The sequence below is a fragment of the Zootoca vivipara genome, chromosome 9, assembly GCF_963506605.1.
Source record: "Zootoca vivipara chromosome 9, rZooViv1.1, whole genome shotgun sequence".
Classification (NCBI taxonomy): Eukaryota; Metazoa; Chordata; class Lepidosauria; order Squamata; family Lacertidae; genus Zootoca; species Zootoca vivipara.
This window is the reverse complement of record NC_083284.1, coordinates 18,677,928-18,700,868: the sequence shown is the minus strand read 5'-3', so window position 1 is coordinate 18,700,868 and position 22,941 is coordinate 18,677,928. Positions and strand designations below refer to the sequence as shown.

Genomic DNA, 22,941 nt, shown 5'->3' with positions numbered 1-22,941 from the left:
CATTTTAAAATTGTTACTGTGCTGTGCACATAGGTAATGAAGAAAAGCTAAAAGGGGAACGAAAGAGAGGATTTGACTTTTTATGGCAAAAAGATTTTCTGGAACAGATTTGCATACGTGGAGGGCATTTTCAAATGTGACGCTTGTTAGAGGCAAGTCAAATATCATGAATTGTTGCTTTTTTCCATGCTGGATTGCATCCAGTCACACTCAGAATACATAGAGCCACTGAAATTAATGGATGTGGCTAGTTTAGGTCCATTAATTTCAATGGGCCTACTCTGTCAATAACTTGGTTAGATGCAACACACTTCTTTTCCGCCAACAAGAACTGCGCATTCAGATGAAAAATAAGGATAGCTGCGTGCCTTGAAAAATGACTCGCAAGCAACAGTAGTTCCCATGTTAGTTTGTAGAACACATAAATAGCAACAAAAGGCAGAGAGAACCAGGCCTTTTATAAGCAATGGGCCTTGCTTCTCAATTAACATGTGGTGGAACCGTAAGCCATGGAAGGAGGTATTGCCAGGTTGAATGGGAACTACGGTTTTGCATTGAGAGCTATGCAGAACCTCATTTTAATTCCTTTTCCAGCTGACTGGAAAAAATAATGCTTCAGTAGTGCTAAGAGGCCCTAATGAGGAGGCCACCCTTCTCTTACTGTGTGGCACTGCAATCTGCTTTAAATAGCTTTCCTATTTATCCAAACATCTGAAAGCTGCAAAAGCCTCTTGGGTCTTTACTACTAACAGCATTCTATGTACAGTACTTATTTTTGGAGGGCTAAAGCTCTTTACACAGGAAAATCCCCATAGCATTTTTCAATGATAGTTAATTAATGTGTTAATTACAGACATGTCCCATCCTTTGGTGGGGGGAAACACACACACAGACCACCCCTTCCATTTTATCCTCATGGCTAGGCTGTGAAACAGGTTAGACTAAGAGAGGGAGTGAGTGACTGGTCCACATCACCTGGTAAGCTTTGTGGCAAAAAAAGGAATTCAAGCAGGATTCCACACATCCCACCAGCAATAGTCCAACCTGGAGATGCTGGGAATTGAACCTGGAATCTTCTGTACACAAAGCAGATGTTTTCTACCACTGAGCTACAGCCCTTCTCTTAAGTACAGGAAATTCCTTGCTAGTTCCAAATGTTCCTTTCTGGCAAGGTAGCTTCTTAATATTCTTCCCTTTAGTATTTTAAATATGTTCATATTTAGTAAGCACACTTAATTGTCTAATCAGTAGCATCATTAAGGTTTTCGGAATCATTCCACTCAGCACGTAGCACTTTAAAATAAATTGCATGTTATTAATCTGGCTAGGGCAGTAGAACTACTCAAAATAATCCACTACTCACGGCAGGGCACATGCTATTGACATTCATTAAGTGACACTCCAACCATTCATTCACCATTGCCCAGCCAAAGTACAAACACATTGTACTTCTGTACTGGTCAATAACTAAACTGACAATGTAGATTTTTGACTCTCCAGTGCTAGAATGCAAGTGGACATTATCTCCACATTACATTCAAAGCAGAATAAGATAAGTCATCTTTGACTCAGATATGCTATCTACAAAGGTCGTATAAAGGTAAAGGGTAAAGGGACCCCTGACCATTAGGTCCAGTCGTGACCGACTCTGGGGTTGCGTGCTCATCTCGCATTATTGGCTGAGGGAGCCGGCGTATAGCTTCCAGGTCATGTGGCCAGCATGACAAAGCCGCTTCTGGCAAACCAGAGCAGCACATGGAAACGCTGTTTACCTTCCCGCTGTAGCGGTTCCTATTTATCTACTTGCATTTGATGTGCTTTCGAACTGCTAGGTTGGCAGGAGCTGGGACCAAGCAACGGGAGCTCACCCCATCACAGGGATTCGAACCGCCAACCTTCTGATCAGCAAGCCCTAGGCTCAGTGGTTTAACCACAGCGCCACCTAGGTCGTATACCCAAGGGCTAAAGTAAATGCAGACATTTAGGCTGAGAAAGAAGTTTAATATTGTCAAGCACACTTTATTGGTCCACTATACCCAGGGCAGCAACCAAAATAACCACCAGTTCAGGAAAGCAGCTGTGTGTCCTTTGCAACCAATTAAACATGCACACTATCTGTAGAGCAGCAAATTGCCATCTTAGCCAACTGGCTCAGAAACTAATGGGATTTGACAAGCAAAGGGAAGGAACAACTCTGCCCTTAAGAAAAGTGCTTCTGACTCTTCCTTATTTATCTATTACATTTTTATTCCTCCAAGGAGGGGCAGCAAAGCTGGCTCCCCACCCCAACTACCCAGCAAAGTAAAGCAATTAAGAGTCATCTGTGAAGTTTATTGGGGGATCTTCAGCCACACATTCTGTGTCTCGGCCTAACCTACTTCGTAGTTTTGATATAACCGTGTACGCTAGCTGCATCAAGTTTCAGAAGGAAAAAAGAAGAAGCTCAACAACTTTGGTCCGCCCCAGGGAAGCACTGGCTGGGATTGCTATGCCGCTGTCCACATGTGCTCAAAATCTCTCTCAGCTCAGGGTTCATGTCAAGCTAGCTGGCCAACTATGGCTTACTGATAACTTGGAACAAAGGAAGGAAGCCTGAAAGTGTGAGGGGTTAGCAACCAGGGGTAACACAGGCATGAGGTCTCTTCATATGCTGTGGCATTGAACCAGCTCATTCAGTTTCATGCCTGTTTTAAATTTAGTTTTTATGCGAGGTTATTGTGGATATTGGAGCGTGCCCAACACCGCACATGTGGAAGGAAACCGCCCCCCCCCAACAGATCTTTCCCTTCACTTCCTCCCACCTGCTATCCTCATAATTCCTTAAAAGCCTCTTCAAAGAATCAGGGGACCTACCAAATTTTGTGATATATGTCATCTAGGACAGCGCTGGGAGAAGGAAATGGATTGCGAAGGAATGATGTTGTCCTCTTTTGGCACATGTTTCCTCTGCACAATTCTGGGCAATTCACCCCTGCCCCAAGCAGTATCGAGTGACATAGACCACAATGTTCTGTAGGTCCCCTCAAATATTAGGAGAGGCTTTCCAGGGGCCACATCGGTCAGCAAAGAAAGATCCAGCACACAAGCACCCTTCCACTCAATGCAATGTTGGATGCAGCCCATAAGTTTTAAAACTTGTTGCTAGTTGCTTTGGGAATCTTTGATTAATGGGTGAGGAGGAAATCTTTTAGATGAAGAAATAAGCAAAGAGGAATTTGAACTTGGGCCTCTCCAGTCCACGTTAATCACCGTATCACTTTATCAGCTGGCTTCCTAGGACTCATTTGTCATCAAATCGCAAAAAAATATTATACAGTATTTACCTAGGTAACCGAAGATAACCCCCAACACTAAGGAAGTTGGGAGGTGTACACAAATCATAATGAAATATGGGGAATCTAGAGGAAAAGGGGTATGTGTAAAAATAGAAGCTATACCAGCTAATGTTCTTTAAAGCTGAGATTTCTGGTCTTAACACTGACTTTTAACATTTCAGTAACAAGCAGGTGAGCTTAAGGAAAACACTGTATCCAAAAACTCTTGTCTGATAAACATACAGCTTGCTTTGCAAAGAAATACAGCTGAATGGCTTGGGCCTTCTCCAAGGCTAATTTATTGCACGTCTAAATATAAAGTAGGTTCCCTTGACAAAGAACTGTGTAATGTCTACAAGACAAAAACCAGCACACACTGTTAGCTAGACAGACAGGGCGATGGACAGAAATGACTATTCAGTGCCTTACTGGCTGCCTGCCATTCTGCAAATGGTACAATTATGAAATATTTGAGAACATGACTTTTCATAAGATTAAATTTGGAGTTAGTTGTTTGTGATAAATACGCAATACTGACCATAACTCACCTTGGATACCAAGACCATAGCCACGCAACGTTAAACTGCACATCTTTTGCGAGCACAAAAAAGATTAGGCTCTAGAAATAGACAATGCACAGCTTAGCCTAGGTCTCCAAACTTTTTGGGACCCATGGATATGTTGGGGAGCAGTAAAACAGGCAGCGCTCAGAAGCCTCTCCCCTGCCCGCCCCCCAAACAGGCAAACCACCTACAAAAAAGGACAAAAAAAGCAATCAACCCCCTCAGCCAAACAATCCCCTCCAGAAAGAAAGAAAAAACAACAACCCCACCCTATTCTCAATTAAAAACCAAGAAAAATTTAGTGAGGCATGGGACCTTGGCAGATGCCAAGTTTATACCACAATGCCCATGGTTTGCACAGGCATGATGCATTTTTTCAACTTTCAAATTCCAAAAATGAGGGGTGCTAACATCTTGTAACATGACCTTGGAATTCAAAAGATATTTTCCTTAAGTTAATATAATTTAGTTTTGCTTGGTAGGCTAAATGTGTGTAAAATTGCACAGAAACCATTGCACTTTCGGTTATACTACATATTAATATTATTTTCATTCTTTATTATTATTTAGCATTGCCAGGCATTTTCAGAAGGTAAAATTAAAATTATTTGACTTTTACATAAGCTGTTTATGTGCTTATGCATCAAATGTAGACTTATCAGGCTAAATGTTGTCCAATCACAAATATAATAGCAGATTTGAATTCCTCACACCCAAAAATGTATTTTTAAGACAACTCACTGAAGAAAATTGCAAGAATTAAGCTTTATCCCCTAAAATGGCACACTCCCAAGTTGGGAGTTCCAGGCTTGGGCTGCATCTTATCCCCCCCCCCACCAGCATGATGCTTTTTTCCCAATGGAGACGGTGCTCTAGAAATTGTTTAAGAGAACTTTTTTTTTTGACAGGTTGGACACAGACTAATCTTTACAGTGCCTGTGTCTGGACATCAAGCTAAGCATTGTCCATGAAAAAAAGTTCCCATTCCATGATTTAAGAGGGCCTTCTCGGTAGTGGCACCTGCCCTGTGGAACGCCCTCCCAACAGATGTCAAGGCAATACTTTTAGAAGTACAACTGAAGGCGGCCCTGTTTAGGGATTTAATGTTTGATGCTGCACTGTTTTTAATATTCAGTTGGAAGCCGCCCAGAGTGGCTGGGGAAACCCAGCCAGATGGGCGGGGTATAAATAATAAATTATTATTATTATTACTCAAATAAATCCCACAGAATTACGGGGAAGGAACCACAACATGCTCCAGAGTAAGTAGCTTCTTAGGAGAGGGAGAGAGAATGCTAAGATGTCAAATAACATTAAGACACAACCCTGCATTTCAACACCATCCCATCAAATGGACAGATACAGCACTAAAAAACTGCTGTATATTAGTAGACCCTATAAGCTCCACCCTAGCAGTGGCAGAGAGTGGATATTCAATATCTGCTTTTTCTTCTCTCTTTCATGTGCAGGATGTGAGCACTACAGAAACAAACAGAGCGCATTTTGAGCATTGCTGAAATGCCTTGAATTTCACTGTGGTATGTGCCTAAAAAGTTTCAGTGGCAATAATCCTAAAGGGCATAGCCCTCCTGCACATATTTTGAGACTACTGTATTCTCTAAGAGGACACCACATCCAGCTTTATTATTTGGAAGGGGGCATACCAATATTTGAAACAAACAACCAGTCTAAACTTAGCATTGTGATGCTGATGGTTTTGGAAATTGTTTGTAGAGGCAGTTCTGAAGGAAAGGCTTCGGCTTTGTTTGTGTGTTTTAGTCCACATTCTCTACTCCATCCCAAGCTGCTGACAGGAAAAGTCCATGTTTTGCTTAACCTCAAATTACTCCCACAGAAATAGTGAAAAGGGAACAAGAAAGGGGGGGGGGAACAGGCGATGGCAAGCAAGGAGGCTTCTCCTTATTTTACAAGATTAACAGCCCCGTGCAGATAAGGAGCACATTTTAATCCCTACTTCCTTACTATTCATTTTCCTTCACAGAAGAAGGGGGGGAAAACCTTTCCACTTCTGCAGTATATATCAGAGTCGGCAGCTCTTATACAACAGGAGTAAACACTGCACTTTTATGGAAAATGCATCCTGCTTCGCAGGGCCTATTCCTATGTATTCAAAATCCCATAGATGGAACCACAGAAAGAGGGATTAACACTATCTTGTAGGAATAATTATTTTCAAGTCTCTGAAAGAAGTGAAAATCTTTTACATACTACAATATTTCTAACTTAAAAATAAATAAAAAAACTGTCATCACAACTACTTTATTTTTATTTTAGTACATTTAGATCCCACATTTCTTTCAATGCAAAACTCAAGGCGGCAAAGTTAACTATGTAAATCACAATGGTTTGTCGATTATAAATTTATTTTGCTTCCATGTTGCAAGTTTTTAGAAGGAATTGCAACTTCTCTCTCTCTCTCTCTCTCTCTCTCTCTCTCTCTCTCTCTCTCTCTCTCTCTCTCTCTCTCTCTCTCTCTCTTTGCAACAGTTGGGAGCTTGACGATAGGGAAGGATAGAGAAGTTAGTTCTAGATGGGCAGCAAAAGCCAAGGCTGGGCAATACTAACCACAGGGAAAGATGTGTTCAGGCAATAGTTCAACCACAAGTTTGGGTCTTTGGCTGACATAGTCTGTCCCTGAACAAATCCAGTCTTTTCTCATTTCATTTATTCACCTTTCCCTGAGTTGAGGGGAATGCACCAGCCGGGAGCCTGCCCTTATCCTGTCTGTGAGTACAATCCTGGAGTGAAATATTGCACTCAATATGCCTCAAAGCATAGCACTCGGCTCCTTGGCCAATGGTAAGAACATAAGAAGAATCCTACTGCATCAGGCCAAAGGCCCATCTAACCCATCATCCAGTTCCCACAGTGCCTATGCAAAGTTCACAAGTAGGACCCGAGTGTAACAGCGCTCTTGCAACTTATGATTCCCAACAGTGGGTATTCAGAAGCAGGTTGTAGAGGTAGCCATGGTCAGCAAAAATTCTGATGATTTCTAAAATTTATTCAGGAGGTACTCTCGCCATCTTCAAACTTTTCTCCACAGTTACGAAGTCACGACAGGTAAAAAAACAAACACCTTTTATAAATAAGGCATCTGGAATCCTCAAGATGTTAAACAGTTCGGTGCAGACTTATCCATGTTTGCAGCCACCTTAAGGACTGCAAAACCTAAAAAAAGCAGTGTCAAACAGAATACAGCTGGGTGACAGTAGCTGTACTGTCCAATGACATTTATTAATTAAGGAGACTACGGTGAGAGGATTCCCTCCCACACGCCTTCTCCTTTGTTGCATTAGTTTAACAAGGTCACCCACTGGTGACAATACATCTGAAACCACAGTGACAGGTTTTTTTCCTCACTCTCTCACTCACACACACACCTTGAAGGCTGACATGCCAGAAGTGAAAGGCAAATCTTGTTGTTTTCATTAATAGCCTTGTAAAGACAAACCGCTATCCCATTCGTACCACATCTTTAATTAGCTCCTTAAAAACCCTTTTAAGTATCGAACACAGGACTTTAAAAGCTCAGCCACAAATCCAGAGTGCACATTCATCCAAACCCATGGCTAAGGTGCACACTTCCATTAGAAGTAAAAGTATAGCAACTGGAGATCATTTTGCAAGCACCGTGGCGGTAATTTGCTTCTCAAAACAGAATTCACAAACAGATTTTATTGTGGGGGCAGAGAGGGGGAGATGACAGCGTGCTCATCAGAAACCTAAACTGGCGATTGTGGGAGCTCTGCACATCAAATTACCAATGAGCACAAGGGGGAAGAGGAGAATGCATTAATAAAACATTGAAAATGATGAATCAATACTGTAATGTTAGAGTTTAACCTAAGTAATATCTGATTAGGCAGAAGTGGGCTCTGCTAGCAAAGGGAAATAAAGCAACTTGTTTCGGTTTTACATTCTAGATGGGGAGATGTGCATATAAGTTGTTTTATACAATATTCTTTTGGGGGGGGGAATCCTTCTTCTAAAATTGTGTTTAAAACCGGTTGTGATTCAGGACAACCTGCTTCCCACCACCACCACCCAGAAAAAACTCCTCCCCCCTCCCCATATTTGCATGGCCCTAGTTTCTGAAAGCTGTTTGAGGCAGTCTCTAATGCTGTTGTTGTTTAGTCGTTTAGTCGTGTCCGACTCTTCGTGACCCCATGGACCATAGTACGCCAGGCACTCCTGTCTTGCACTGCCTCCCGCAGTTTGGTCAAACTCATGTTCGTAGCTTCGAGAACACTGTCCAACCATCTTGTCCTCTGTTGTCCCCTTCTCCTAGTGCCCTCCATCATTCCCAATATTAGGGTCTTTTCCAGGGAGTCTTCTCTTCTCATGAGGTGGCCAAAGTATTGGAGCCTCAGCTTCACGATATGTCCTTCCAGGGAGCACTCAGGGCTGATTTCCTTAAGAATGGATAGGTTTGATCTTCTTGCAGTCCATGGGACTCTCAAGAGTCTCCTCCAGCACCATAATTCAAAAGCATCAATTCTTTGGCGATCAGCCTTCTTCATGGTCCAGCTCTCACTTCCATACATCACTACTGGGAAAACCATAGCTTTAACTATACGGACCTTTGTCGGCAAGGTGATGTCTCTGCTTTTTAAGATGCTGTCTAGGTTTGTCATTGCTTTTCTCCCAAGAAGCAGGCGTCTTTTAATTTCGTGACTGCTGTCACCATCTGCAGTGATCAAGGAGTCCAAGAAAGTAAAATCTCTCACTGCTTCCATCTCTTCCCCTTCTATTTGCCAGGAGGTGATGGGACCAGTGGCCATGATCTTGGTTTTTTTGATGTTGAGCTTCAGACCATATTTTGCGCTCTCCTCTTTCACCCTCATTAAAAGGTTCTTTAATTCCTCCTCGCTTTCTGCCATCAAGGTTGTGTCATCTGCATATCTGAGGTTGTTGATATTTCTTCCGGCAATCTTAATTCCGGCTTGGGATTCATCTAGTCCAGCCTTTCGCATGATGAATTCTGCATATAAGTTAAATAAGCAGGGAGACAATATACAACCTTGTCGTACTCCTTTCCCAATTTTGAACCAATCAGTTGTTCCATATCCAGTTCTAACTGTAGCTTCTTGTCCCACATAGAGATTTCTCAGGAGACAGATGAGGTGATCAGGCACTCCCATTTCTTTTTTAAAACTTGCCATAGTTTGCTTTGGTCGACACAGTCAAAGGCTTTTGCATAGTCAATGAAGCAGAAGTAGACGTTTTTCTGGAACTCTCTAGTTTTCTCCATAATCCAGCGCATGTTTGCTATTTGGTCTCTGGTTCCTCTGCCCTTTCAAAATCCAGCTTGCACTTCTGGGAGTTCTCGATCCACATACTGCCTAAGCCTGCCTTGTAGAATTTTAAGCATAACCTTGCTAGCGTGTGAAATGAGCGCAATTGTGCGGTAGTTGGAGCATTCTTTGGCACTGCCCTTCTTTGGAATTGGGATGTAGACTGATCTTCTCCAATCCTCTGGCCATTGCTGAGTTTTCCAAACTTGCTGGCATATTGGGTGTAGCACCTTAACAGCATCATCTTTTAAAATTTTAAATAGTTCAGCTGGAATATCATCACTTCCACTGGCCTTGTTATTAGCAGTGCTTTCTAAGGCCCATTTGACTTCACTCTCCAAGATGTCTGGCTCAAGGTCAGCAACCACACTACCTGGGGTGTACGAGACCTCCATATCTTTCTGGTATAATTCCTCTGTGTATTCCTGCCACCTCTTCTTGATGTCTTCATGGATCAATGCCTTGTCGTGGCGAAGGGGCCTGAATAACTCAGAGAAGCTATGAGCTATGCCATGCAGGGCCACCCAAGATGGACAGGTCATAGTGGAGAGTTTTGACTAAACGTGATCCACCTGGAGAAGGAACTGGCAAGCCACTCCAGTATCCCTGCCAAGAAAACTCCATGGACAAAGACAACAGTCTCTAATGCAGTCTGTAACAAAGACAAAGCTATCTATCAGTGATGCAGAAAGTGTGCAGATTAAACGAAAGAGCATATTCTTGTTGGGCAATTCCATGCCTAAGAGAGTTGAAGCAGCTACTCAAGAATGAATGCTTAAAAGAGCTGGACAATGGCTGAAGGCAGGCAGTGAGGCAGCCCACCTTGGGCTCATCAATACTTCCATTTGCACCACTGCTTTCCCACAGTTCAGCATGGAATAGGAACAAACGGCCATCAGGTTTTCCAGCGGATTGCTGTTTGTCCTGACTTAGCGCTAAAGAGTGGGTGTTCTGGGGAAAAGCAGCAGGGCAAAGCAAAACTTCTCGGACCTGTGCTTAGAAAGCATGGGACAAGCAGAAAACTTGTGTGGAAGTGCTCCTTGTTAAAGTGAAATGGGGCAAGGCAGTGGTGGTGAGGCTGGGGACACCTCCACAGGTGGTGGCCATGCAATGAGTACATATTTGCGGGACAACCAGCAACAACATGGACCTCCCTTGACTTCCCCACCACCTCTCCTAGTCATCCCAGTGACTGGCAGTGCTATTGCCACTGGGGGGGGGGGGTGCCATTGCAACTCCACCTTCCTTCACGCATCACTCCTGGGGGCTGGCGGGTGCCTGGTGGGGATACTGCCCAGAAAAACACTATGCATGCCATCTAGAGTTCCATGGAGGGATATATAAAGCTAATAAATCCATCTATCACCCCTATGGGCCATGCAAAGAAGGTGGAATCCAATTTTTGCAAGTCAGTCATCAGCCACCGCCAACTGTTCACAGAAGAACTGTTCCAAAGCCACCAAAACAACAAGCAGCTTCTGGAAAAAAGGCTCTTGCTTAGGGGACCTTTTTTTGCTAATGAAACACAGCTGGCTAGGCAAAATATCAGGTATCTCAACAGTGCTTTGATGGGCTAAATCAAGCAGAAGAAAGGTGAAATATTGATGAAAATTAAATCTGCAAGGAGGATTCCTTTAAGCTTAAGAGAGAGAAATTGGGGGGGGGGATTCTTTCTGAATGGACAAAAAACAAAACCCCAACCCCACCCACTTTCCCCCACACTGAGACAGGTCTGATTAAAATGGAGATATTCACACATGTCTTTAAGTTGCTTTTGTTTCATGTAACCATCTAAGACTTTAGTCCTTCGTACATTCCAGAAGATAGAGTCACTGGTACTAATCCTGATTAGTGCCGTAAACTATACCCACCAATGAAACTACCTGGGTAAGCTTCTTTACCATCAATACAGCATCTCAGAATGCAGCCTATTGCAAAAAATAATGGGGTAACAAAACAAAACCAAACAAAACCAGCTAGGAATTAAATTCAAGGAAGCATAAAGAGTAGGTAGAGCTTTAACCACAGCAGCACTCTTGGAAGGTCTTTCATGCTACTGATTTTCTTGTGTTCTGCTGACTACCAAAGCTCCTCTTTTGAGAAGTGTCTCCATGAGCAGAGATATGCAAAACATATTGCATCTTTAGTCTTCTAAGTATCCCCTCGCCCCACAGGGCATCCAATAACTGCCAAATACAGGAATGAGTTATCACAGTGATACCGTAGCTGTTTTCTCCCTCTAAAGAGAAGTACAGTACTTAGGCGAGCTTCAAGTGTAACTCCCATTCATTTCTAACGACACATCAACATTACAGAAAGCAACATATTTATTCAACTTTTTTGGATGGCAACTTTTTCTCTTTTTTTAAAGTCATTCCAAATAACTTAGCTAGAGACATGTGTCCAATAAAATGCACAGATTAAAATGTAAGACTTTGACGCAGTCACTTAATACAATCCATACTAACCAATTAAATAAATATGTAGACGTAATAAACTTGTCAAATTTTGCTGAGCACTTAAAATGCAGCAATTTGGGATTATTAGATTGCAGATTTACAGCCAGGGACTTGTTAGCCTGGTTTTTTTTGGGGGGGGGGGGTACAGTGCCTGCTTACCGGTATGTTAGTTGCTTTATAAATAATAAATATAATCGTTAATAAATATAGATGGCTTCATCTTCTGGCCGAAATGGAAAAATGCATTATTACCAGTTTGAAAGATGGCTTGGAATATTACACCTTTTCCACAATGTAAATGGGAGGGAGGGAGGGAGGGAGGGATGAAAATGGATGCCAAGTTTGTGTCATTTCTCCCTTGGGAAAATCTCAGAAGAGATAAAATTTCAAGCATCTGTATTGAGCACAAGTTGTTAGCACAAGTTGTATTGAGCACAAGTTTTTAGCAGGAAATTAACAGGAATGCCAAGGAATGGGTGTAGTGTAAAACCTTGGAGCAACAGTCCTCAAGTCAGTACTTACAATCCATTTTTTTTTCAGAGGGACACCACTGCAGCTATCACAGTATTAAACACACACACCCCTGGTTCACATGTCACAGGAAACCAAATTATGGCTTACTGGGACTGCATGTGTGTGCAAGCTCTTGGAGAGGAAGACACAGTTGCTTTCCTTTTCCCTGGTCTGTCTTACTCCATCACCACACTGAGCATGTTTTCCAAACTTTGACTTGTGGTTAAGCACTCTCCTCAGTCGTCACGAGCTGTAATCAAGAAGAAACCCAAAAACAGAAGTATTTCCCCCCCCCCAAGCATCTTCGGGGTAGTCCCAAGGTTGGCAAAAAATACAGGAAACTCTTTTTTAACAACAACAACAACAACAACAACAACAACAAGACAAAACAGTTCCTATTGCATAATATCTAGCCACATTTCTTGACACCCTCAATGAATCCTATAAAAAATTAACTGAGGCAAGAACATAGCTGTAAACCCTCCCTTTTTTTTGCAGGAAACTCCCTTATTCCAGCACCATTTCCCCGCTGCTATCCTAGATTGTTAGATATACCGTACCAGGCATGTCAAACCTGCGGCCCTCCAGATGTTTTGGACTACAATTCCCATCTTCCCCAACCACTGGTCCTGCTAGCTAGGGATCATGGGAGTTGTAGGCCAAAACATCTGGAGGGCCGCAGGTTTGACATGCCTGCCGTAGACTGTCCCCAGGATAGGTGAGGCTGCTGATCCCTTATTTTCAAATCCGAAAGTTGACAGCTATGGGCAAGAACTCACAGAACATTTTTGCCTAACCTATGCCAAACATAATGGTGTTACAATTTCTCACGCTGTGGCACTATTCTTTTGTTAAGTAATACCGAAGGAGATGTTATGTTTGCTTTTTTGCTGACTGATATGGATGCTGCAGACTACTATAATTCATAAGTCATTTTAGCTGTATCTTTGTTAAAATGAAATTTGTTCTTCACAGGTCAAAACTCTGATTTATATGACTGTATAATAAATCATATGATATAATGTTAATATGCTATATATAATTTTAATTATATAATTTTAAGATAAATTTTTTATCCTACCCTCTGTTTGCAATCCCTCCCATTTAGTATCATTTATAAATCAGAACATCATACTCTTCATTTCTTTGTTAATCTAGGCACACTGAATGCAGGATAGACCCATCCACAATCTCTACCCAGATGGGCGGGGTATAAATAATAAATTATTATTATTATTATTATTATTATTATTATTATTATTATTATTATTATTATTATTACCAGACAACCCAAAGAGTCAGGCCGGGTCCAAGGAATGGAGATACAGGGCGGAGACCTCGGCTTGCATTTAAATACTAGCCCAAGCCAAGGCCAACAGACTAAGCCTCGCCTCTACTTTAAAGCCTACAACCTAGGCCTCAGCTCTACTTTACAGCCTACAGACTAGGCCTTGACTCTACTTCACAGACTAGGCCTCGGCTCCACTTTACAAACTAGGCCTCAGCTCCACAGCCTAGTTGTTAGCACAAGTTGTATTGAGCACAAGTTTTTAGCAGGAAATTAACAGGAATGCCAAGGAATGGGTGTAGTGTAAAACCTGTTAACTAGGCCTCTACTCTACTTTAAATACATATAACATCAAAACACTAACCAAAAACAAGTTATGCAACCATTACCATTCACGAAGAGTCGGACACGACTAAACGACTAAACAACAACAACCATTCAAAACACAAATGGCATCAATACTCCCCCCCCCCCAAAAAAACCCACAGCAACACGTGGCCGGGTCAGCTAGTTTTAAATAAAAGGACACATTATACTCATGTAAAAACACGGTGATTCCCGGACCGTCCGTGGGCTGGATTTAGAAGGCGATTAGGCTTCCTCAGCCTCGGCCCTCTAGATGTTTTGAGACCACAGTTCCCATCATCTCTGACTACTGGTCCTGCTACCTAGGAATCATGGGAGTTGTAGGCCAAAAACAAATGGAGGGCCGAGGTTGAGGAAGCCTGATCTAAACCACAATATTGGGCTCAGACAAACTTCAGCATAGCTGCCCCACCATGCTTTGCTTAAAGGACCAGGGAGGACCACAGCAGGTGCAAGCTTCCCACCCCCCCCCAGGAGCCAGCATGTTCACATGATCACAGTCGTAATCCATAGTCTGGCCCCATCTGCACTATACATATGAGGCAGTTATCATACCACTTTAACCATCATAGCCACCCCCAAAGAATCTTAAGAACTGTTGATTGTTAAAAGTGCTGGGAATTGCTTAGAGACATCCCACCCCCCATTCCCCTCACAGAAGTACAATTCCCAGAGTTTCCTGGGAAGAAGGATTGATCGTTAAACCACTATGGGAATTTTAGCTCTGTGAGAATACGGAGTCTCCTGAAAGCTCCCTGCCCCATAACAAACTACAGTTCCCAGGATTCTTTGAGAGAAGCAATCACTGCTTCAAATTTATTGTGCAAATGAAGCCCATGATCTGTAAACTATGCCTGTAGGTTCACTGTCACTACCCCCACCAATGGTTTCCTACTGTAGTAGAAGGGAAATACTTTTTAGTCTCTATGTGAAAATAAGTATAAATATCCTAATTTTAAGTGAAGTGTGATAGATTTATCTTTGCCTATGTATACAGCACGTCTCAGGGTTCTATGTAGCTAACAAATGCTCCTATCAGCAAAGGAAAAAGCAAGGATGATTGTGTATGTGAATGGACGAATATTGATACATGAATGTTGATAACGTATCACACGTTAAACTGAATTAGTTCTCCTAATTTGACTTTGTATTCCTTCATATTTATTTTACTTTTTTCTCATGTTTCCCATTTGGAATAGCCTCATAATAAAACAAAATTCCATTTCGTTGGGTTGAGAGATTGTCCGTGTTTGCCTTTCAGCTGGCCACTGCAGGTTTCCTGCATAAATCTTTCCACGCCCTTACAGATGTTCATATCTTAGTACAGATCTGTTTCCCTTGAGGGTCAGCCAAACCATTAAGAATCTGTGTTTTAAGGTGGGAGGGGCTGCCCAGCATCTGCCAATGGAATATAATCTATATATTCAAAATCTGTTTAAGGCTTCTTTAATTTTTTTTCCAAAGACGCTCCTTCAACTTCCTCAGTAATATTGGAACGTTTTCTCCCTAATGGGTCCTCAGAGATTAAAAACGAGCACCTGTGCTTGTAGTACAATCGGATTTTCACACAGAATGCGATCTGCAGCGGTATGTCCCGGTACTTGGAAACAAGTTTTTGCAATAGAGCTTCCTTCCCAGAAAATGCTCTGGGACGTTAAAAGGAGTAGAACAAAGAATAATGGAAAATTAGTATCTCTCAAACTAGCACATCTTACCAGAAGAGCAGGAAAGATAGCAAATGACTCCAGCACAACAGTATACAGGTACATATTTCCAAAATTCTGGAAACCCATGAAGTAGATTTGGAGCACATTCCTATATTCAGTATCTGCTGGCAATAGGATTTGATGGAAGCTGTTGTGTATTGAGTCAAAGGATTTTATATCTGTATTATTATTGTCTGTATTTGCATTAGGATAAAGTAACTGCCTTTTGGGTCCAGAGGGTACAGCTACTATTGGTTCATTTAAGCTGCTGTATTTGGATCCTCTGTCTTATTGGTTCCCTCCAAAAGGCAGCACTGTGATTGCCTGATATTGTTCCCTCCAAAATGTATCCCTTCCTAGCCAGTCCCCTGTCCCTATAAATGTAGCCTTCCTGCCCTCACAGTCAGTCTTGTTCACTTTAATAAAGAGCTGTTACTAGAGAACTGTCTCCAGCATGTTTTGTCAAGAGAGCTGAAATCACAAACCCCACGTCACAACAACTGGCGACGAAGGTGGGATCCGGAATGCTGAGGAGCGGTTAAACACAACCCTGCCTCAGAGTCCGGATTGCAGCTGAGAACAAGACTCACTGGCCAGCTGAGAAGACGACCCTGCCCGCTAGGACAATGGAGAGTCCAAGGGTATTGGAGCCCTTCCAGCCATCAGAGCCCCACACCTGGGAAGACTACGTCGAACGCTTTGAGTTCTTCGCAGTGGCTCAAGGGATCACCGATGCCAGCAAAAGAAGGGCCACATTCCTGAGCTACTGTGGGCCCGAGACCTTCAAGCTAGCCAAGGCATTACTTGCTCCAGCTAAGCTGAGTGAGACATCTCTCCAAGATATTCTTGCCTGCCTAACAAGCCACTTGGCGCCTACTGAGACCAAGATGGCCCGGCGGATGGAGTTCCATAAGAGGCAGCAGTGTGCTGGGGAGTCTGTATCCACATTTCTGGCTGAACTCCGGAAGCTCGCTCAGCACTGCGGCTTCCAAAATCTGGAAGAGACTCTCCTGGATCGGTTTATTGGTGGTCTGAGCAGCAAGAAAGCCAGAAGACGCATCGTGGCTAAAGAAGAGGTTACCCTTGCTTCAGCCTTGAAGGAGGCCACCGCCACGGAGAATTATGAAAGAGAGGAGCTTGATGCCAGTCGCAAGGCCACTAAGCCACAGATAGAAGTTGCGCATGCCATGGACGAGCTAGAGGCTACTCCGAGCCAGAGCCCAGTCCGTGGGGTTGAGTTGGTGCGTCAGGCCTGCACAGTGCACAAAGATCGCCGAGGCAGTTGCCCAGGTTGTGGCGGAAACCATGAGCGGAAGAGTTGTCGTTTCAGGGATGCTATGTGCCGGACGTGCGGAAAGACGGGTCACATCGCCAGGGTCTGTAGATCGGCGGCGTCGGGAGCGACAGGAGCACCTAGACTGGAGCATCGCAGACCGCCCACAGCACCTCATTTTCTAAAGGACTGCCACTACGTAACGGAGATCAACGGGAGGGCCGTGCAGTTTCCAGCGCAAGGCAAGGCACACGTCAAGGTGAAGATTGAGGGTCAGCAGTGCGACATGGAGGTGGACTCCGGATCTGCATTCACCATCGTGTCGGACCAGACTGCGAAGACATTCTTCCCCAGGGGTAAGTTGCCCCCTCTGGAGCCCTTCCCGGCAACCTTGCAGTCGTACTCAGCAGGCCGCATCCATGTTATGGGAATGTGTGCCGTGAGAGTACAGTTCCGGGACAAACAGGCTGTACTCAAACTGGTGATTGCGAAGGGCAGTCGCCCCAGTCTCCTGGGCACTGACTGGTTCCCCGCCCTGGGACTGAGTATCTCAGGGCTTAATTCAATCCAAACCTGCCCTGAGATGAGCGAGGCATTATGCAAGGAATTTGCTGGTCTCTTTAATGGAAAACTGGGTTGTTATAAAGGGCCCCCAGTTGACTTTGAGTTGGACCCCGGGGTGGCCCCAATCCGACTCAAACCAAGGCGAGTGCCATTTGCACTGCAACCCAAGATCGAGGCAGAGCTGGATAAATTGGTCAAGCAGGGAGTTCTCTCACCCGTGGACTCTGCTAAGTGGGAGACTCCAATCGTCACGCCCCTTAAAGCAAATGGGGAAGTCAGGATATGTGCAGATTACAAATGTACTATCAATAAGGCACTCAGGGGAAACTCATACCCCATTCCAGTCGTATCACATCTGTTGGCTAAACTGGCTGGGGGCAAGGTGTTCGCCAAAATTGACCTGGCACAAGCTTACCAACAGCTGCCAGTAACCCCACAATCAGCGGAAGCACAGACTATTGTCACACATAAAGGGGCGTTCAGAGTTAACAGATTACAGTTCGGAGTTTGTGTGGCCCCAGGGATTTTTCAAGGGCTCATGGAACGCCTGTTAAGGGGTCTGCCGGGGGTCTTGCCATTTTTTGATGACGTTTTGATTGCTGGAAAAGACCCACAGGAACTGGTTGCGCGTGTCCGTGCAGTGTTGCTCAAGTTCAAGGAGGTGGGGTTGCAACTGAAAAAAGAGAAATGCAGTTTTGGGGTGCCAACTGTGGATTTCTTGGGGTTTAAAATTGATGCATCAGGCATCCACCCCACAGATGCTAAGATTAAGGCCATCATCGAGGCACCACGACCACAGAACAAGACAGAGTTGCAGTCATTCCTGGGACTTATTAACTTTTATCATTCATTCTTACCCCAGAAAGCTTCGGTAGCTGAACCATTACATAGACTTTTGCAGAAAAAGACTGTGTGGCGATGGGGGCGGGAGCAGCAGAAGGCTTTTGACTCCTTGCGAGAAATGCTGAGTAGCAGGAGCGTCCTTGCTCATTATGATGAGTCGAAGCCGCTGGTCCTGGCATGTGATGCCTCTCAATACGGCCTGGGGGCTGTGCTGAGTCATAGGGAACCGGATGGGTCGGAAAAGCCCATCTCTTTCTATTCCCGTACGTTGTCACCCACGGAGCGCAACTATGCTCAAATTGATAAAGAGGCACTAGCAATTGTGTCAGGAATCAAAAAGTTCTATGATTATTTGTACGGTCGCCATTTCTCCATTGAAACGGACCACAAACCACTGTTAGGGTTGTTCAACCCAAACAAACAAACGCCACAAATTCTCTCCCCCAGAATGTTGCGTTGGTCAATATTCCTGAATGGGTTCCAGTACACCTTGACCCATGTGCCAGGGAAACAGTTGTGCCACGCTGATGCGCTGAGTCGATTGCCCCTTCCTGGCGGGAGCAATGAGGATCCTGCTCCGGCGGAGCACATTATGATGCTAGAAACACTTCCGGGGGCTCCTGTAACAGCTACTGATATAGCTGAGAAAACGAGGAAAGATGCTGTTCTCTCCCGTGTGCTCACTTGGGTGGGGAGGGGGTGGCCAGGTGGTCCGCATGAAGAAAAATTCAGGCCTTATGCGACAAGGCAGCACGAATTGTCCATGCATAAGGGTTGTCTCCTATGGGGAGATAGGGTGATCATCCCAGCACCACTGAGAAACAGGGTTCTTGAGACGCTTCACATGGGACACCCAGGAATGGTCAGGATGAAGTCGCTAGCCCGATGTTATGTGTGGTGGCCTGGAATGGACCAGAACATAGAACAATGGGTACGAACATGCAAGGCATGCCAAGAGGTGCGGCCAGAAGTGGCCAGAGCACCAGTCCACTGGTGGGAGCAGTCCAGGACTCCCTGGAGCCGGCTGCACATAGATTTTGCTGGGCCATTCCAAGGGAAGGTCTTTTTGGTTATCGTTGATGCATATTCCAAATGGTTAGAAGTGGCGATGGTCCCTAGCATGGCATCAGCTGCCGTAATCAAGGTGTTGAGGCAGCTGTTTGCAACCCACGGGTTACCTGAGACCATTGTATCAGATAATGGGGCAGCTTTTGTATCCCAAGAATTCAGGGCATTCTTGGCTGATAACTTCATCAGAGGGGTCACATCCGCGCCCTTTCACCCATCCTCCAATGGGCAGGCTGAGCGCATGGTACGAACAGCCAAAGAATCCATTGCGCGCTTAATGGAGGGTAACTGGTCGGCTCGCATTGCACGAATGTTATTTTTGCAGCATGCGACGCCGTGTACTGCGACGGGCAAGTCGCCAGCCGAGCTGCTCTTAGGTAGAAGACTGGTAACGGTGCTGGATTATGTCCACCCAGATAAAATGCCAAACCGTAATTCAAGAGCAACCCCCCAGGATGAGACTGACACAACAAGGTATCTCGCCCCTGAAGATCTGGTCTGGGTGAGGAACTATTCACGAGGTCCGCGGTGGGTGGCCGGTGTGATCACCCGGGCTAGTGGACCTGTGTCCTATTATGTGACCTTGGAAAATGGGCAAGTTTGGAAGAGACATATAGATCAGCTGAGGCGCCGGGCGCTCAGCAGGGAGGAGTCAGATAATTCATCCCTGGCTAATGACGCACAGCTGCAAGACCAGAGTGAAGATGGCCCAGAGGTGCAGTCACCAGGGGCTTCAGCAAATGAACCAGGGTCTGCTAGTCCTCAGGATGACGAGGTACAGGTAGGGGACCCTGAGATGTCTGGGACTCCATCTGTTCCTGACGAAACCCCTATAGCAGCCCCTCCACCACAGGTAACACCCAATCCAGAACCTGCAACACCTGTTGTCAGGAGATCAGGTAGAAGTTGTAGGACCCCACAGTACCTGAGGGATTACGTCTGCTGTGCTCACTAGGGGGGGAGGGGTGTTGTGTATTGAGTCAAAGGATTTTATATCTGTATTATTATTGTCTGTATTTGCATTAGGATAAAGTAACTGCCTTTTGGGTCCAGAGGGTACAGCTACTATTGGTTCATTTAAGCTGCTGTATTTGGATCCTCTGTCTTATTGGTTCCCTCCAAAAGGCAGCACTGTGATTGCCTGATATTGTTCCCTCCAAAATGTATCCCTTCCTAGCCAGTCCCCTGTCCCTATAAATGTAGCCTTCCTGCCCTCACAGTCAGTCTTGTTCACTTTAATAAAGAGCTGTTACTAGAGAACTGTCTCCAGCATGTTTTGTCAAGAGAGCTGAAATCACAAACCCCACGTCACAACAGAAGCCATGAAACACCAACAGATTGCCATGAACATTTCTGCCACCAAAACACACACCAGCAAAGATATAGTGACAGAACAGGTGAATTTGGGTGCACTCATGACACAGAAGACAAAATCCTATAAACCTTGATGGGTATTCAACTAAGTTTTATTAAGAGTGGACTCATTTTAACTGGTGGACCTAACTTACATTCATTAAATGTAATGGGTCTACTCAGAGTACAAGTTAGCTGCATGTTACCCCTTCGATTCACAATCATAGTTTAATAAGAATAATTTTTGTTTTTTAATACCCCGCCCAACTGGCTGGGTTTCTCCAGCCACTCTGGACAGCTTACATATCTAAAAACATCAAGTATTAAAAACCTCCCATTCCATTCCAGGACTGCCTTCAGGTGTCTTGTGTCATTTTTTATAATCATAATTTATTATTTATACCCCACCCATCTGGCTGGGTTTCCCCAGCCACTCTGGGCGGCTTCCAACCAAATATTAAAAACAGTACAGCATCAAACATTAAAAACTTCCCTAAACAGGGCCACCTTCAGTTGTCTTCTGAAAGTAGAATAGTTAGATAGGTAACTTTGGGCCATTGCAGCTCTCCCCTCCCCCAACTCACAGGGACTTCTATTTTAAGAAGTCCCTGTGAGCGGAACAAAACAGTATTTTAAATCTCAGCATTCACACTTAACAAAGCTTCTGGCTCCACCATTTTCAGAGAAGAGTTTTTCAAAATTCTGGATGTAAATTTCCATATAATTTCCACAGGGAAGGCACCACTACTGAGAAGACCTTCTGCCTGGTTCCCTGTAACTTCGCTACTCGCAGTGAGGGAACCGCCAGAAGGCCCTCGGAGCTGGACCTCAGTGTCCGCTGAGCGGTGGGGGTGGAGATGCTGCTTCAGGTATACTGGGTCAAGGCCATTTAGAGCTTTAAAGGTCAGCACCAACACTCTGAATTGTGCTCAGAAATGTACTGGGAACCAGTGAAGATCCTTTAGGACTGGTGTTATATGGTCCTGGCAGCCACTTCCAGTCACCAGTCTAGCTGCAGCATTCTGGATTTGTTGTAGTTTCCGAGTCACCTTCAAAGGTAGCCCCGCATTGAAGCAATCCAAGCAGGAGATAACCAGGGCATGCACTATTCTGGCAAAGACAGTCTGCAGGCAGGTAGGGTCTCAGCCTGCGTACCAGATGGAACTGGTAGACAGCTGCCCTGGACATAGAATGGACCTGTGCCTCCATGGACAGCTGTGAGTCCAAAATGACTCCCAGGCTGTGCACCTGGTCTTTCAGAGGCACAGGTACCCAGTTCAGGACCAGGAAGCCCCCACACTCACCCGCCCACCCCCACCCCCAAAACAGTATTTCTGTTTCAAACTCAATCTGTTAGCCACCATCCATCTGCCAACCACCTTCACTGCCCTCACTGGATCTGATTTGAAGGAGAGGTAGAGCTGGGAATCATCTGCATGTGTGTGTGTGTGTGTGTGTGTGCGCGCACACACACACACACACACACACACACACACACACACCCCTACCAATTTGTTCTCTAACCTATGAGGGGGGGAAACCATACATCTTAGAGAAAAGTTTTATTCTTTTTTTAAAAAAAACCATGGCCAGGGTTTGGATCTTCAGTCCCAAGGGCCAAATGTGGCCCTCAGGCCACCTACCTCCTACAGACCACTTCCTCCTTGAACATTCTTGCCTGGTGGTTCTCCAGTGGTTCTGGTTTCATCTCCAGGGACAGCTGAAGAAGGTAGCATTAGATTATGTGTTCCTCAGCTCCATGACTCTTGAGCTTTGTGGTGTCAAAGAACACTCTATTGTATCCTGTGCTATTTAACATCCATATGAAGTCACTGGGAGTGGCCAGTAGGAGATCTTCAATGAAGAATCATCAGGGCACTGATGAAACCCAACTTTTTTTCTTGACAGTATCTGAATCAGGAATGGCTGAGCAGGCCCTGGTGTCCAGATGCAGTGGTGGACTTTGAGGCTAACAACTGGGTCAGAATCCTGGCAAGTCAGAGGTGGGTGATTCCCAGGTTGAGAAGTCAGTAAATGGGGTACCAATCTCCCTGAATGAGTAGGTGTGTGGTTTGCGGGTGCTCCTTGATCCCTTTTATATCTATGCATGTGTTTAGGTTTCTCTTCTGTTTTGTTTTCTACTAGTTTTAAGATTGTAAGTCTAATAAGTGCAATAAGTAAATAAATAATAGATCTAGCCCTGTTACTGGGGGCGCAGGTGTCCTCGGTAGCTATTTGACCAGCTATGGCTGGCAACAGTGTTTTTTTCTGGGGGGGATGCAGGGGTACGCATACCCCTAAATACTTTGTGAA

The 22,941-nt window shown here is 44.6% G+C and overlaps 2 protein-coding genes across 3 annotated transcripts in view; one reads left to right on the top strand and one right to left on the bottom strand.

The window, feature by feature from the left end:
• The window catches only part of BMPR1B (bone morphogenetic protein receptor type 1B), a 212,971-nt gene that overhangs the window by 58,703 nt on the left and 131,327 nt on the right, over positions 1-22,941 (bottom strand). The gene's annotated exons all lie outside the window — the stretch shown is intronic.
• Positions 15,676-20,583, top strand: LOC132592621 (uncharacterized protein K02A2.6-like). The gene has a single exon (XM_060278453.1). It carries the CDS (start codon positions 16,154-16,156, stop codon positions 20,228-20,230), a length of 4,077 nt encoding a protein of 1,358 aa, XP_060134436.1. The 5' UTR covers positions 15,676-16,153; the 3' UTR covers positions 20,231-20,583.

Bases quoted from the DNA above. Each gene is read 5' to 3' on its own strand.
- LOC132592621 (XM_060278453.1), top strand. From the start codon at position 16,154: ATGGAGAGTCCAAGGGTATTGGAGCCCTTCCAGCCATCAGAGCCCCAC.